The sequence below is a fragment of the Sceloporus undulatus genome, chromosome 1 (assembly GCF_019175285.1).
Source record: "Sceloporus undulatus isolate JIND9_A2432 ecotype Alabama chromosome 1, SceUnd_v1.1, whole genome shotgun sequence".
Classification (NCBI taxonomy): Eukaryota; Metazoa; Chordata; class Lepidosauria; order Squamata; family Phrynosomatidae; genus Sceloporus; species Sceloporus undulatus.
In genome coordinates this window covers 184324607-184336840 of record NC_056522.1, presented here as the reverse complement: position 1 = coordinate 184336840, position 12234 = coordinate 184324607, and the positions used below count along the sequence as shown (strand labels likewise).

The following is a 12234-nucleotide window of genomic DNA, read 5'->3' as shown; positions in this document are numbered from 1 at the left end:
GGGTGGTAGGGACAGGAATGTGACAATGACAGAATCAATAATTTGGTAGACCTCTGAAAGGAATTAGGTGAGAAAAGATTGTGGTACGGGAAAAGAAACAATTGTGGATCCAAATGCAAAGAAAGGGACTAATCCTGAAGTTCAGTCTACTGGTAAATGAAAACTTTCACCCCTGCAGAACAGAACCAATCCTGCCCCCAAACAAACAAACAAACAAACAAGAAATAATAGACATCCCCTTTCCTTCTAGAGCTGTTGTGTGCAGTGAAATATAACAAAAGGCTCTGTAACAGATTCACAGAGGTTTTCTTTAGTATGTGGAAATGAGGAATGGATAAATAGAGTGGGCATCCTGGACTGCAGTTTGGACTGTGATGAAACAGTTACGTAGCTGCACTGCTGAGCTTCATCCAAGGCTGAACTGAAATATGGAACAGGCTCAGATTGGACAAAAGATGGCACTATTTTGCACAAAGCATAATAAATTTAGGGGATTTGCTGCTGCGGGAAGAATAAATGGCTCTTGGCTCAGATGGTTTTAAAAGGGGATTAGAAAAAGTTATGGGGAAGAATTTGTCTAATGATATCAAGGGCTATTGACTGTGATAGCCAAAGAGAATTACTGACTCTCAAGGAGCAATTTATTTCTGAATATCAGATTTTGTGTGGTCACAGTGCGAAATAGCTTCTGCCTACAAACACTGACTGTGAGTTCTTGAAGGCATCTAGCTGGTCATCACTAAAAATATTTTTTTCTGAGCAGAAAATTCTGCTTTCTGTGCAAAACAGTTGTGTGCAAATTTTGCACAGAATAAATTCCAAATTGCAAAGATTCTTATCAGTCAGGATTATTCACACTAGGGTCTCTTAACACAGAAAAAACATGTTTTTCGACCATTTTTCTGAATATTTTAAAAATATTCTTTCTATCTCTAATTTCTACACTACTACACTACCCATTTGAACAAAATCCTGAAGAAAGGCTGCAATAACACTACTACTACTACTACTACTACTACTACTACTATCACCACTGTTGTTTCTGCTGTTGTTACTCTTATATCCAAACAGTTCATGGATGACAGAATACAAGGGAAAAGGCAGGTTTTCAACATGGACAAAGCTCATCAGAACTGAGGACTGATGCAGTACAGGTGAGAGATCATTGCACATGAAGGGTGTCACCATAGAACTGAAACAAACCTTAATTTAAAAATCAAGAGAAACAATAGAATATATTCTTAACTGAATGATAGGGAAAACATTTTTCCAGGGAAACCTCCACTTTTTAAACGCAGTGTACTGTTTTCATGGAAGTCTCATGAAGGCTTGGTTGCAGCAAGTTGATGAATCAGAAGCATTTAAACATTATGCCCAAATATGACAAGTAATTTTGAGAAGATTACATTTGTTATTATCTGTTCAAATCCTTCTCATGGAAGAAGGCTTTGAAGAAAGCCTTGCGAAAGCCATGGTCCCCCCGCCTGCCTAAAATTAAGCCAGTTAGTATCTACAGCATGGTGGGGGAGGGAGAGAATTCAAGCCCTTCAGATATTTTTGAAACAACTTTTTCCCTTTACCATTAACCTTGTGGGGTGTGGCAAACAGAAATTGTATGCCCAAACATCTGGTGTGTCAACGATCACTCACTTCTGACCTACAGGCTCAACAAGATGTTAAATTAAATATATCTATGCTGCCCAAACCAGTAGCCCATTCAAATCTCCTTCTGCAATTGACTGGACAGTATATCCTATGTCAGTGATGGTGAACCTTTTAGAGAGAGTGCCTAGACTCAAAGGCATTCCTGCACTGAGTGTTACCTGATGCCAGGGGGTGGGACTTCTGGGGGGTAAACATGGCACTTCTGGGGAGGCGAGACTTCTGGGGCAGGGGGGAGAACAGGAACAAGCATGCACCTTTTCTCTCTTTCCTCCCACACTCCTGCACCTTCAGCTGCCTCTCCAGAGACATCTAAAGGCACGGCAGAGCAGGCGGAAGAAGAGGGACAGGTGTGCACCTGTTCCTATTCTTCCCCCACCCTCCTGTCTCTGTGTGCCCTCAGAAATGGTTTCATGTGCCAGAGAGGGCACGCGTGGCATAGGTTTGCCACCACAGCCCTACGTCCTTACACTGAGGACAATGTACATTTTCCTGCCTCTGTTCTATGTTGCTGGCTACTGCTGCTGTTGAGTGGGATGACTAATGTGACATAGACATAAATGCTACTGAAAATTAAGCATTTGGCAGCCATTTTTGATGGTACTATGCAATTTGTATAATATAGATATCTAATAATAATTAAACAGTTCTGGTGTTTGTTGGTACTGAAGACTACATTGAGCTATGTTCCTTCAACTGTTTCCAATTTCCTTCCTGTCAGGAAAAGAAATGATTGTGCAAATCCTTGTGCAAGACACTTAGATGGTAGAAAAGAACAGATGGCTGTGGAAACCTTTCTGCAACCTGGTTGAGGTTCAAGGATCATTAAGTAATGCCCATGTAGATTTAAATCCAAATTGCTTCCCATAGAAAACAATGAAGGTTGCATTCATTTTTTGATGAACATCCTGGTTAATGGAGGATATAAGGCATTCATATATGAGCGTACATTATTTACAGCACATATCTGATTGGCACCTGAAAGCATGAGTATACAAGGCACTCTGCAGACATCAAGAACCACAAATAGGGACAGTTTCACATATCTCTAATGATGCCTACTGATCCTAAACTATCTTCAAATTGTATAGCTCTAGGCGGCTCCAGTACTATTCTGAAAAATCTTTTGTTATAATATACTTCAATAATATTTGGAAGTTAATATAAAGTTACAATTGTTTCGATATATGGTTCTAAAATGAGGCATCTTTTTGTTCATATTTAGATACGTATCCTTTGCTAGGAATGGATGTCATTCTCAATTTCAGTTTTGTTCGGTTTCTCACTTTTTCAACCATAAATTTGCTTCATTTTGGGGTTTTTTCCCTATTAGATTGTGATTTTTAAAAGTCTGCATAAAAATTCCAGTGCATTGTCTTGCATGTTTCTCCTTATATAAATATTTTTGTAATACATTTTTGCCTAACATTTCCATTTTCTACAAGCAATTTCTCCTAACAATGTGTTTATTTATATAATTTCCATGAACATGCATATATATATGTGTGTGTGTGTGTCTGTGTGAACACTTTCCCTTAATGCATGCATTTTCTAATACACTTTTAAATGGAGAACTGTATTGAAAAAATTGGGAAATGCCAACTTCAGCATACTACTATGTTTTGGGCTGCAGACTCATTTGTGAGATGAAAACTTAGCAAATTTATTCAAATGCACACTTATCTTCCCCATAACTGCTTTTTGCATGAATGTGATATTAACAGAAGAAACAACATTTTTTAGACCTGACCTACTGGGAATAGACTAGAATGCATAGAACACATAGAATATGTGTTTAACTCCAAATACTGAAATGACCACAATGTTGAAAATGTTGACCTGCAAACATTTACCTTTGGAATGCCTGCTGCTGTTTCTGACAATCGAGGGTACGTATAGGAACTATATGAATGGCCTTGCTGATTGGACTTAAAAGCACTTGCTCCATAGGGCATGATGGGCTCTTGGAGACCAGAGCCCGACCTGGACCTCTGTCTCATGGCAGGTTGAGGGCTGGGCTGGTTTACATAGGATGACTTGGGTCTCTTGTCAAAATCGTCCTTGGTCCAGTCACTGTCACTGTACTCTAGTCTCTCTCTAGAACACTGACTGTGAATGGAAGTTCTAGAAGGAGTGTAATGAAAAGAATCTTTGTAATCCAGAGAAGAGCCACTTGCTCTCTGGTATTCCAGCTTCAAACCACCATAGTCATGCAGTTTACTTTTGGTTTCCATGTGAGCATGATAATCTGGCAAAAACCTAGAGGTATCAGCCTTCAGGGACTTAGCTTCTGAAAAATACATTTCACTAGGTTTCATTTTCAGCATGTGCCCATTTTGTTTTGCAGCACAGCTGCCTTTGGAGTATCTGTCCAATTCTTCCCCATGAATGGTTTTGTCTCTGTATTTATCAGTGGGGAAATCCACAGCAGTGTCTGATTCGCTTGAATACTGAGAGTATGTGATGTAGCCATTTTCCTGCTGGTGGATTTCTATGTGATTTGAACGCCCAAGGTGTGGAGTGGGAGGGCTCTCCTTCCGAAGCGAGTTGGATCGTGTCACAGAGATATTGTCAAATTCTTCAAGCAAGCCATTGATTGAAGTGTCCTTGCAGGTTTTATTTCCTCTAACGATGGTCTGGGAACAGAAAATAGCTTTTGATTAAAGACTGTCTTGGATATAATGGCACAGCGATAAAACTCCCAAGCAGAACAATTTCAACAACACTGTAAGGAACAGTCTGACCATCCGCCACATCCTTCTATCAAATATACAATTTTCAGACAAAAATGTCATTTCCTCCTCAAAATCTATTACTGCATAGTCTTCTAAACTCTATACACAGTTATAGACTATTATAACAAATCGCCATTTGATGTTAGTCTGAACCACTGCCAGGCAGAGCTAACAACTAGTTTGCTGGCATGGGAGTGAATGAAAAGAAATCACTCACCAGTTGGATTCATTTCCACATCATTATAGAAAGCAGTTGCATAGGAAATGATCGGCTGCTTATTACTGTGCACTTTATTCTTCTGTTAAAAACTTTACTGAAGGTAACACTACTGAGGCACCAGGAGGGAGAGGGAGGGAGGGTAAAAGGGATGGAGGAAATATACTTTGATATTCTGCTTTGACTGGATCTCCTGGTACCTCAAGCTGAACTAAAATGATTTTTACCTTCTCAAAAAGCTAGAATGTAGGAAGCTTGGAGTAAACAAGAGTGGTTCCCAACCTCTAGTATCTTGTGTACTGCTAATCACACCATCAAAGAATCAGAATCCCATCATAACAGAAAGCCATTTTCAAGGAGGAAGGCATTCATATTTTTCTATTAGTATATCTGCCATTTATGATAAGTGTTAAGTCATAAAAAATGGCAGTAGTATTATTGAAAGAGAACTTCCATACAGCTTATTTAGTTGTTGAAAATTGTAACAATACATACGTTTCATTGTTATGTTAACTGTAAGACACAAAGGTAACAGCATGTCAAACATTCAGGAGAACATATGAGCCCGAGTGAATTCTTAGTAACTGCTATGAAAATTCTGTGCCCCACATAAACCAATGTGTCCTACCACTGGTATACTTGCAGAGAACCAATATTCTAGAAGAGAATAAATGCTGTATGGGCAAATTAATATAGTGGCATGTGGAAGACTTCTAAAATGGAGCAATGATACTATAATGCTCCAGTTTCCAGAGCATCATCCTGTCACTTTTGACTTAGGGAGGGTATAGGGGTAGCCATATTTGTCTACTGCTGTACAGAACTGTAAAAGAGTCTTGTGGCATCTTAAAGAATAACAGGATTTAATGGATATAGGCTTTCATGAACTTGCATCTGATGAAGTGGCTTGCAGCCCATGAAATGAATATCAAACAACACCTTTTATGATGCAAGAAGTCTCTTAGTTGGTTTTGTTTTATTATTTCATTCAGCATATCATTTTATTCTTAAAAGGAACTTTATATGCTTTGGTAGAGTGCTTAGCTTTGAAAATAAAGTGGGGAGCCCTTGCCATACCAAATACTAATGAGCTCCAACACCTACCAGTGCCAACCAGCAGGACCAGTAGTAAGAGTCTAACTGGAGGTTCCCCTCCTAGAGGATGTGATGTCCCAAATAAGAAAACAGAAAAAATGGGAGAAAAGCAGCCTTTTTTAAAATAGAAAAACTAAAGAAAACCCCTTTAAAATGGATTTTGGAATATTTTCTTTTAGAATTATGAATACAGTGTTTATGATTAGGTGTTCATATATTTATTTCCCCAACATTATTTCTAAAACCTATACAACAGGAAGATTTTAATGTAAGACAATTTCCACTATGTGATCATTGCAAGTGCTGGTTTTGATGTCTGCTTCTCATTCCATTTTATGGGAATGAGGTGACAAAATAATTTTCTCTGGATTAATAATGTTGATGATTTCTCTTGCTTTTATTGGTTTCCTTTTACCTGCTCCTAATAAAGTAGCAAAACCAAAGAGGTTTCTTACAGTTCAGGATTTTCTAGCTCCATTTGTAACTACCTGTTTGTGCGGTCTGTGTATTAAAGAGAATTAAGTTTTTAACTATTGCCTGACTAAACTGTATTTTTAACACAACAAGCATCCACAACAGTTAAAGAGGGCACAAACCATCAAGTAAATAACCAGGCCCTTTAAGGATTTTTTATAAAAATAATTTTGATGGATAAGACCAAAGTCTGATCTAATACAGCCTTCTGTTATTGCTGCAGCTAACCAGGTGCTTTCTGGGATGCTTACAGTCTAAATATTCATGTAACAACACCCCACACACTTGCATTTCCCAGAAACTGGTACTGACAGACCTGCTGGCTCAGAGTTTTTGGGAGATATAGTCCAAGGTAGTAACTTTTCCAAACTCTTATCTCATGTTTTCATTCTTCATGAAACACATGGACTTGTGCTTTTATGAGACTTCATTTGATGCTTATGCGTGTAGTAAAGTGAGAGCCTAAAAACTCTAGGGGCACCAGATCTGGCCTGATCTTGGAATCTACACAGGGTCAACTCTGGTTAGCACTTAGATGGGAGACTGCCAATGGGGGTGTATTTCAGAGGAAGGAACTGGCAAAATCATCTCTAAGTATTCTTTGCCTAAGAAAATGCTAAGAAAAAGGGGTCACCATAAACCGACGGGAGACTTGAAGGTGCATACACAAGGCAAATAGCAAGCAACTCCATCCTCTTCTTGGACTTTACTCTGATTTCAGTTGCCGATCTAAGCCGATGGTGCTCTTTGTAGTCATTGATACTGAAACAATAGTTCAAGCAGAAGTGTTTGGAGTTGCCTCCTGTGGACTTTGAAGCCATGCAGTGACAGGCATGCTTTTCATTATGCACTTGTATTTCTTTGACAGTCTGTTTCTGTGTCATTCATATTTAATTATCACATCATAAAACAACATGATTGGCACTGCAAATGCTTTGCAATTTAATGTGAAATGGAAGAACCTAGAGGCATCCACTTCCCCTGTGCAAATGTGTGGTTCAGAGACAAATGCTGATTTAATATTCGCCCCATGTTCACACTTCAAAGCTGAGAGGATGCTTCTCCCCTCCCTCCTACCAGCTTTGCTCTATAGTTTGCCTGAGCTTGTGGATTCCTGATGTTTGCTTGAACAGAAAAGATCCTTTGTGACAGACATGCAGTTGCTCTGCAGACAAAATTCTCTCTCTGTCTCTGTCTCTCTTTCTCTCTCTGACGCACTGCTCTTTTCACAAGTGCCAAGGACATAATTGTGTAAATTATAGAAGCTTGATACTACTTTAGCTGCCATGCCTCCATTCTATTGAATCCTGGGATTTGTAGATCATGGACGTGTATTTAGAACTCTCCAATACATTTCCTTGAGCAGCTGGTAGATAATTCAAAAGACCTCCATCAAACCACAAAGGCCATGAGAAGCTCTGCTCCTGCAGCCTTTTTTAAGCTGGATAAGCAAGAGGAAGGATGGCTGAGTGAGAATTCACTTCTTAGGTGCGCCATGATGCTCAGTAGCATGACTTCTGTACCTGAGATACCTGCCAATTAGTTGAACATGCCAATTGGTTGGATCAAAATCATCCCTGGTAGTGCAACACTGGGATAGACAAAAATGTTGTGATCCACACCTGATCAGGATGCACCCCAAAATTCTTGTTCACTTCAGAAGGCAAATCAGACCTTGGCTAGCTGTCTTTTGGACTGTTCCTAGAATCTCTTTGCCACGTGGCTGAGGGATTCTGGATGTTGTATTAAGACACCACATTCACCCATCTCATTTATCTTTTGTCTACTCAAAGACATAGCGAAAACAAACCCAATCTTGCATAAACATTGTTGGGAGTATCATTCGTCAAAACGCTAACTATGCATTTTGTGCAGATGAACTTCTCTGGTGCCTCTCCTATATCCACTACCGGTCATCTTCAGCTGATCTTTATAAGATGGTTTACAGAATCAATACTTTTGTTTAATTAAAAAAAAAACCTCACATATCTCATTATTTCTTAAAATGAAACAAGTTACTATTGCTCTACTTTAGAAGGAAAATGCTAACAGGAAAATAGTAGGCGACATTATTGCCAATCTGTATTGTCATAATTTAAGATAAGAAAATAGAATTTTAACAGGTTTGCTCAGCTAGAGAGTTGTTGAACACAGAAAGTTTTTTGATCTATAATATTAATAAAAACAGCCAGAACTACAGTCTAAAACAACAACTTTTCTTGATAGGGTACATGTAGAAAATCTCAGTCTCAGTTTCTGGTATCCCCTTTGAAATAAATAAGGTTAAGTTTAACAAAAGAGAGCCAGAATGGTGTCATGGTTTGGGCGCTGGACTACATCTCTAGAGACCAGGGTTTGAATCCTCCCAGAATTCCTCAGAAAACATACTAGCTGGGAACTATGACGGTTTAGTTCAATAGAGTCAATGTCCAAGCACTAGTTACTATACTCAAGAGTAAATCACAAAACACAGGATACTGTGATTCTTGACTATATTCTCTCTCTCATTCACACACCCACTCATCTCACAATAATTTATTATGTTATCCAATCAGCTTGTTTAAAGGAATGGGATTTCTGCCTTTTGTGTGTATTTCAGGTGCATAGGTGTTTTTTAATTGGTTCAAACCATGGTCACTGAATCCAGCGAGTTGGCTAGAGATACGGACATACCTGCAAAATCATTATATATGCTTTAAAAATGGGGTAGGAGATAAAGAACAGTTCTCTGGAAGGGATCTGTGTGTAACCTGAAAATTAAAATAGACACTCACATAAAATTTCAGTTGCTACATGTTATCAGGTGTCAGGATCTGATAAGTGTTAACCTGCATGCATTAATGCAAAACGGAGCACAGCTTGAGATAAATCAATATTACAGTGGGGAGTTATATGGCACACCTTTTTGTCATAGCAACTGTCGGACATCAGAATCAATGAAAACCAATCTCTTTGAGTTAAAGTCTGCTTCTCCCCAAGAGGAGATATCCTCTGCTTTCCACTGCTTTCTGAAGAGTTCTGGCATTTGTTCTGGCTAGCAGTGACAATAGCCATATTTCATGGTGTTATGTTCCTGGTCTGTCCTCTAGTGATAAGCTATAATGGATCTGTCTGTAAGAATAGCTGTCTTACCCTATTAGAAGGAGGGGATGAAAAACAGTTCTTCTTTTCCGGCTACTGTATTAAGGCCGACTATAATGAAGTACGTAATTAACCGTTTTGCCCCAGTAAGACCTTGCACTAAACAAATAATTCTATATTTTATGTTGTTGAAGATGTACTCCCTTTCTTCACTGAAAAAAGCAAAGGTGCTTTGTGTATTTAAGTACAATGTATTGATCATTAAAAAAGGACATGTGGATACACACATGTACATGTGCATGTGCACACACATTTCTTTAAACAACTGGACACAAATTGTGTATCTGACCAGTTTTCTCAACAGAAATACCCCAGCCATCATAGACAGTGGTATGGCATGATGGATACTGCAGTCCAAAAACAACTAGAGAGTCACATTCTCCCCATACTCCAGCTTTACAGCCTTAGGGACAAGTTGGGGAGAAAGATAGCATATAAGGTCTGTTAACAGTTAAGGGTGTTTAACACCAGTGTGAAGCATCAAGTTCCACCAGTATACTTAGACCAGTGGTGACCGGTGGCTCCCATGTCAATAGGGTAAAGAACCCACTGCAGTTTTTATTCCAGGTTTTAAAGCGATTGATAGTGCTGAATCCTATCTGCAAACCAGGAACTACCAGCAACCACTTACTGCAAAGATGGAGACAACAGTGACAGCAAAAGGAGGGGATGAAAATTTTTCAGGCATTACAGAAGTCATTCTGGGAATGTTCTGGTGGCCATTTCCATCATGGGAAGGAGAATGAAGGCATTCCTATAAGGTTCTGCATTGCAGGTGTATGGGGAAGCAGTTTGTACAGCTGGATATTTGATACAGTGCAACTGCTGGTGTAATACAAAAGGTATGCGGGTGTGACATCTTAAGACAATACTGGTCTACAATGAACCAAAGCAGACTATGCATCTTGAGAAATAACAACTGAGGGGAAACTCCACACCTCTCCAGGCCCCACCAGAGCAATCCTTTTTGGAAGATGAAGTGAAACTCCCCTAAACCCAATGTCACAGAGGAACAGTTCATGTTGAATGAGGTAGAGATCAGCTCAGGCAGTTCAGGGGGCCCTGAGGGAAAACAGCAATGAGAACTTTCTTTCAAGATGTAGATAAACTCTGCTTTAAATCAGAGATGGAAGCCAAGCAGTGCCCTACTCCAACATATTGCAGAAGTCTAAAGGTACAGGCTTCGTCAGTTTGAAGATGAAGAAGCGACTACCCGAGGACCAGGATTACTTATGAGTCATTGCAATAGGTCTAAGCAAAAAACTTGCTGATAGTCCATACTTTCATGTGGTTGGGGCTCTGAAAGCATAAAATACTATAAAGCTTCCTTTTCTAGGCACAAGATGGTGGAACAATGTCTCTGCACTAGTTCTGGGTTGTCCCTGATAAGCTGCAGTCTGCCCTTCTCTCCAAATGAGAATTTCAAATCCTGCCTTAAACAGCAAATACATAGACCTACACTAGCCAAGGCAATGTAGTATCTTGGCTCCAGTTAGTGTAGTGGTTCTCAAACTGTGGGGCAGTACTCCTGGGTGTGTGTGAGAGTTGCTCAAGGGGGGTACCAGACTTGGAGGCCCTGATCCCTCCTCCTCCTCTACTTCCCAAATGTTTTTTTCCTCCTGGAGAAGAGAAAGCAAGGAGGGAGGTGAGATGCAATGCCTGCATAGAGATGTAAAGGAGGTCACAAGAGTAAAAAGTCTAAAAACTACTGTGTTAGTACAAGGTGAAAGAGGAATGCAGGGCTATGCCTGGCTCATATTTGTACAGTGGTTTTCAGTTCTAACAACTGCAGTTTTATCTATTTTCAGCATTTTGGAAATTTTGGGCTTTAATTAAAAATATATACAAAGAGACAGGGAAGCGAAATAGGTTAAAGCAGTGTATCAAAGATGATCACTTCTCAAATGAAATTAAAACTATATGTTAAAAACATCGGGAAACTTTAAAAAAAAAAAGCGCTAAGCAATTTTTCCTGGAAAAGATAAGGATACAGGTCAGCAGCATAGAGTAATGCAGACATCTTTGGATAGGATATTTCACTGTGTTGGTGCTACCACAGAAAAGTCTCTGTATCTCTTGCCTACCTGCATTACTTCAGAGGCAATGGTTCATCCAACAAGGCCTCTCTCTTGCCAAGTGACTTTAAAGATCAGGCAAGGAGGGGGTGATTTTAAAGACTTTCTGGTACTAGATCATATAAGCGTTCTAATGCTTAAAACTGCCACTTTGAATTAGTGGCATTGAGATAAACTAAGCCAAGCTTCTTACTTAATTCTTCCATTTTTGCAAGTAGCATGAGAGTGGGAAGCAATGGAACACATGCCTAGGTCACTCATCCTATTGTTCTGTGGCCAGAACCTCTTCCCTCATTTGATAACATTTGGACATTTTAAATAGAAGCATATAAGTACCATTCATACTTATTTATTTATGTTATTTAATTAATATTCTGCCTTATCCCCCAACTTGGACCCAAGGCAGCTCACAAAAGCTTAAAAACAACAACAATAAAACAGTACAATTTTAAAAATACTATTAAAATACCACATTAATATAACAAATAAAATGCAAAATATTTTTTAAAAAACAAAGTTACAAATATAATACCAGTAAAAGTTCGTTCGAAGCGTTTGGAAGCGTTCGGAAGACAACTTGCTCTCTCGATCCCTGTCCCTCATGGCTGGCGGCGCAGGGGGGACCGGCAGTAACTTCACTGTTACGCCGGATTATCAATACATCTTTGAGGGAAGGGCAATTTCCAACTAATTTGAAATTGGCCATTGTAAAACCTTTGTTAAAAAAGCCCTCCCTCAACCCCCTGGTACATAATAATTATCGGCCAGTTTCGCTGCTGCCATTTTTGGGGAAGGTGATCGAGAGGGCGGTTGCAATCCAGCTTCGATCGATCTT

At 39.4% G+C, this 12234-nt stretch overlaps 1 protein-coding gene across 4 annotated transcripts in view; it reads right to left on the bottom strand.

Annotated features, from left to right (window-relative positions):
* PAK5 (p21 (RAC1) activated kinase 5) overlaps window positions 1-12234 on the bottom strand; it is a 148479-nt gene that overhangs the window by 28936 nt on the left and 107309 nt on the right. For all 4 annotated transcript variants that reach the window (XM_042445112.1, XM_042445108.1, XM_042445109.1 and 1 more), the window contains one exon: window positions 3516-4298. In XM_042445112.1, the coding sequence (XP_042301046.1) occupies window positions 3516-4298 (783 nt within the window). The remainder of the gene's footprint in view (window positions 1-3515; window positions 4299-12234) is intronic.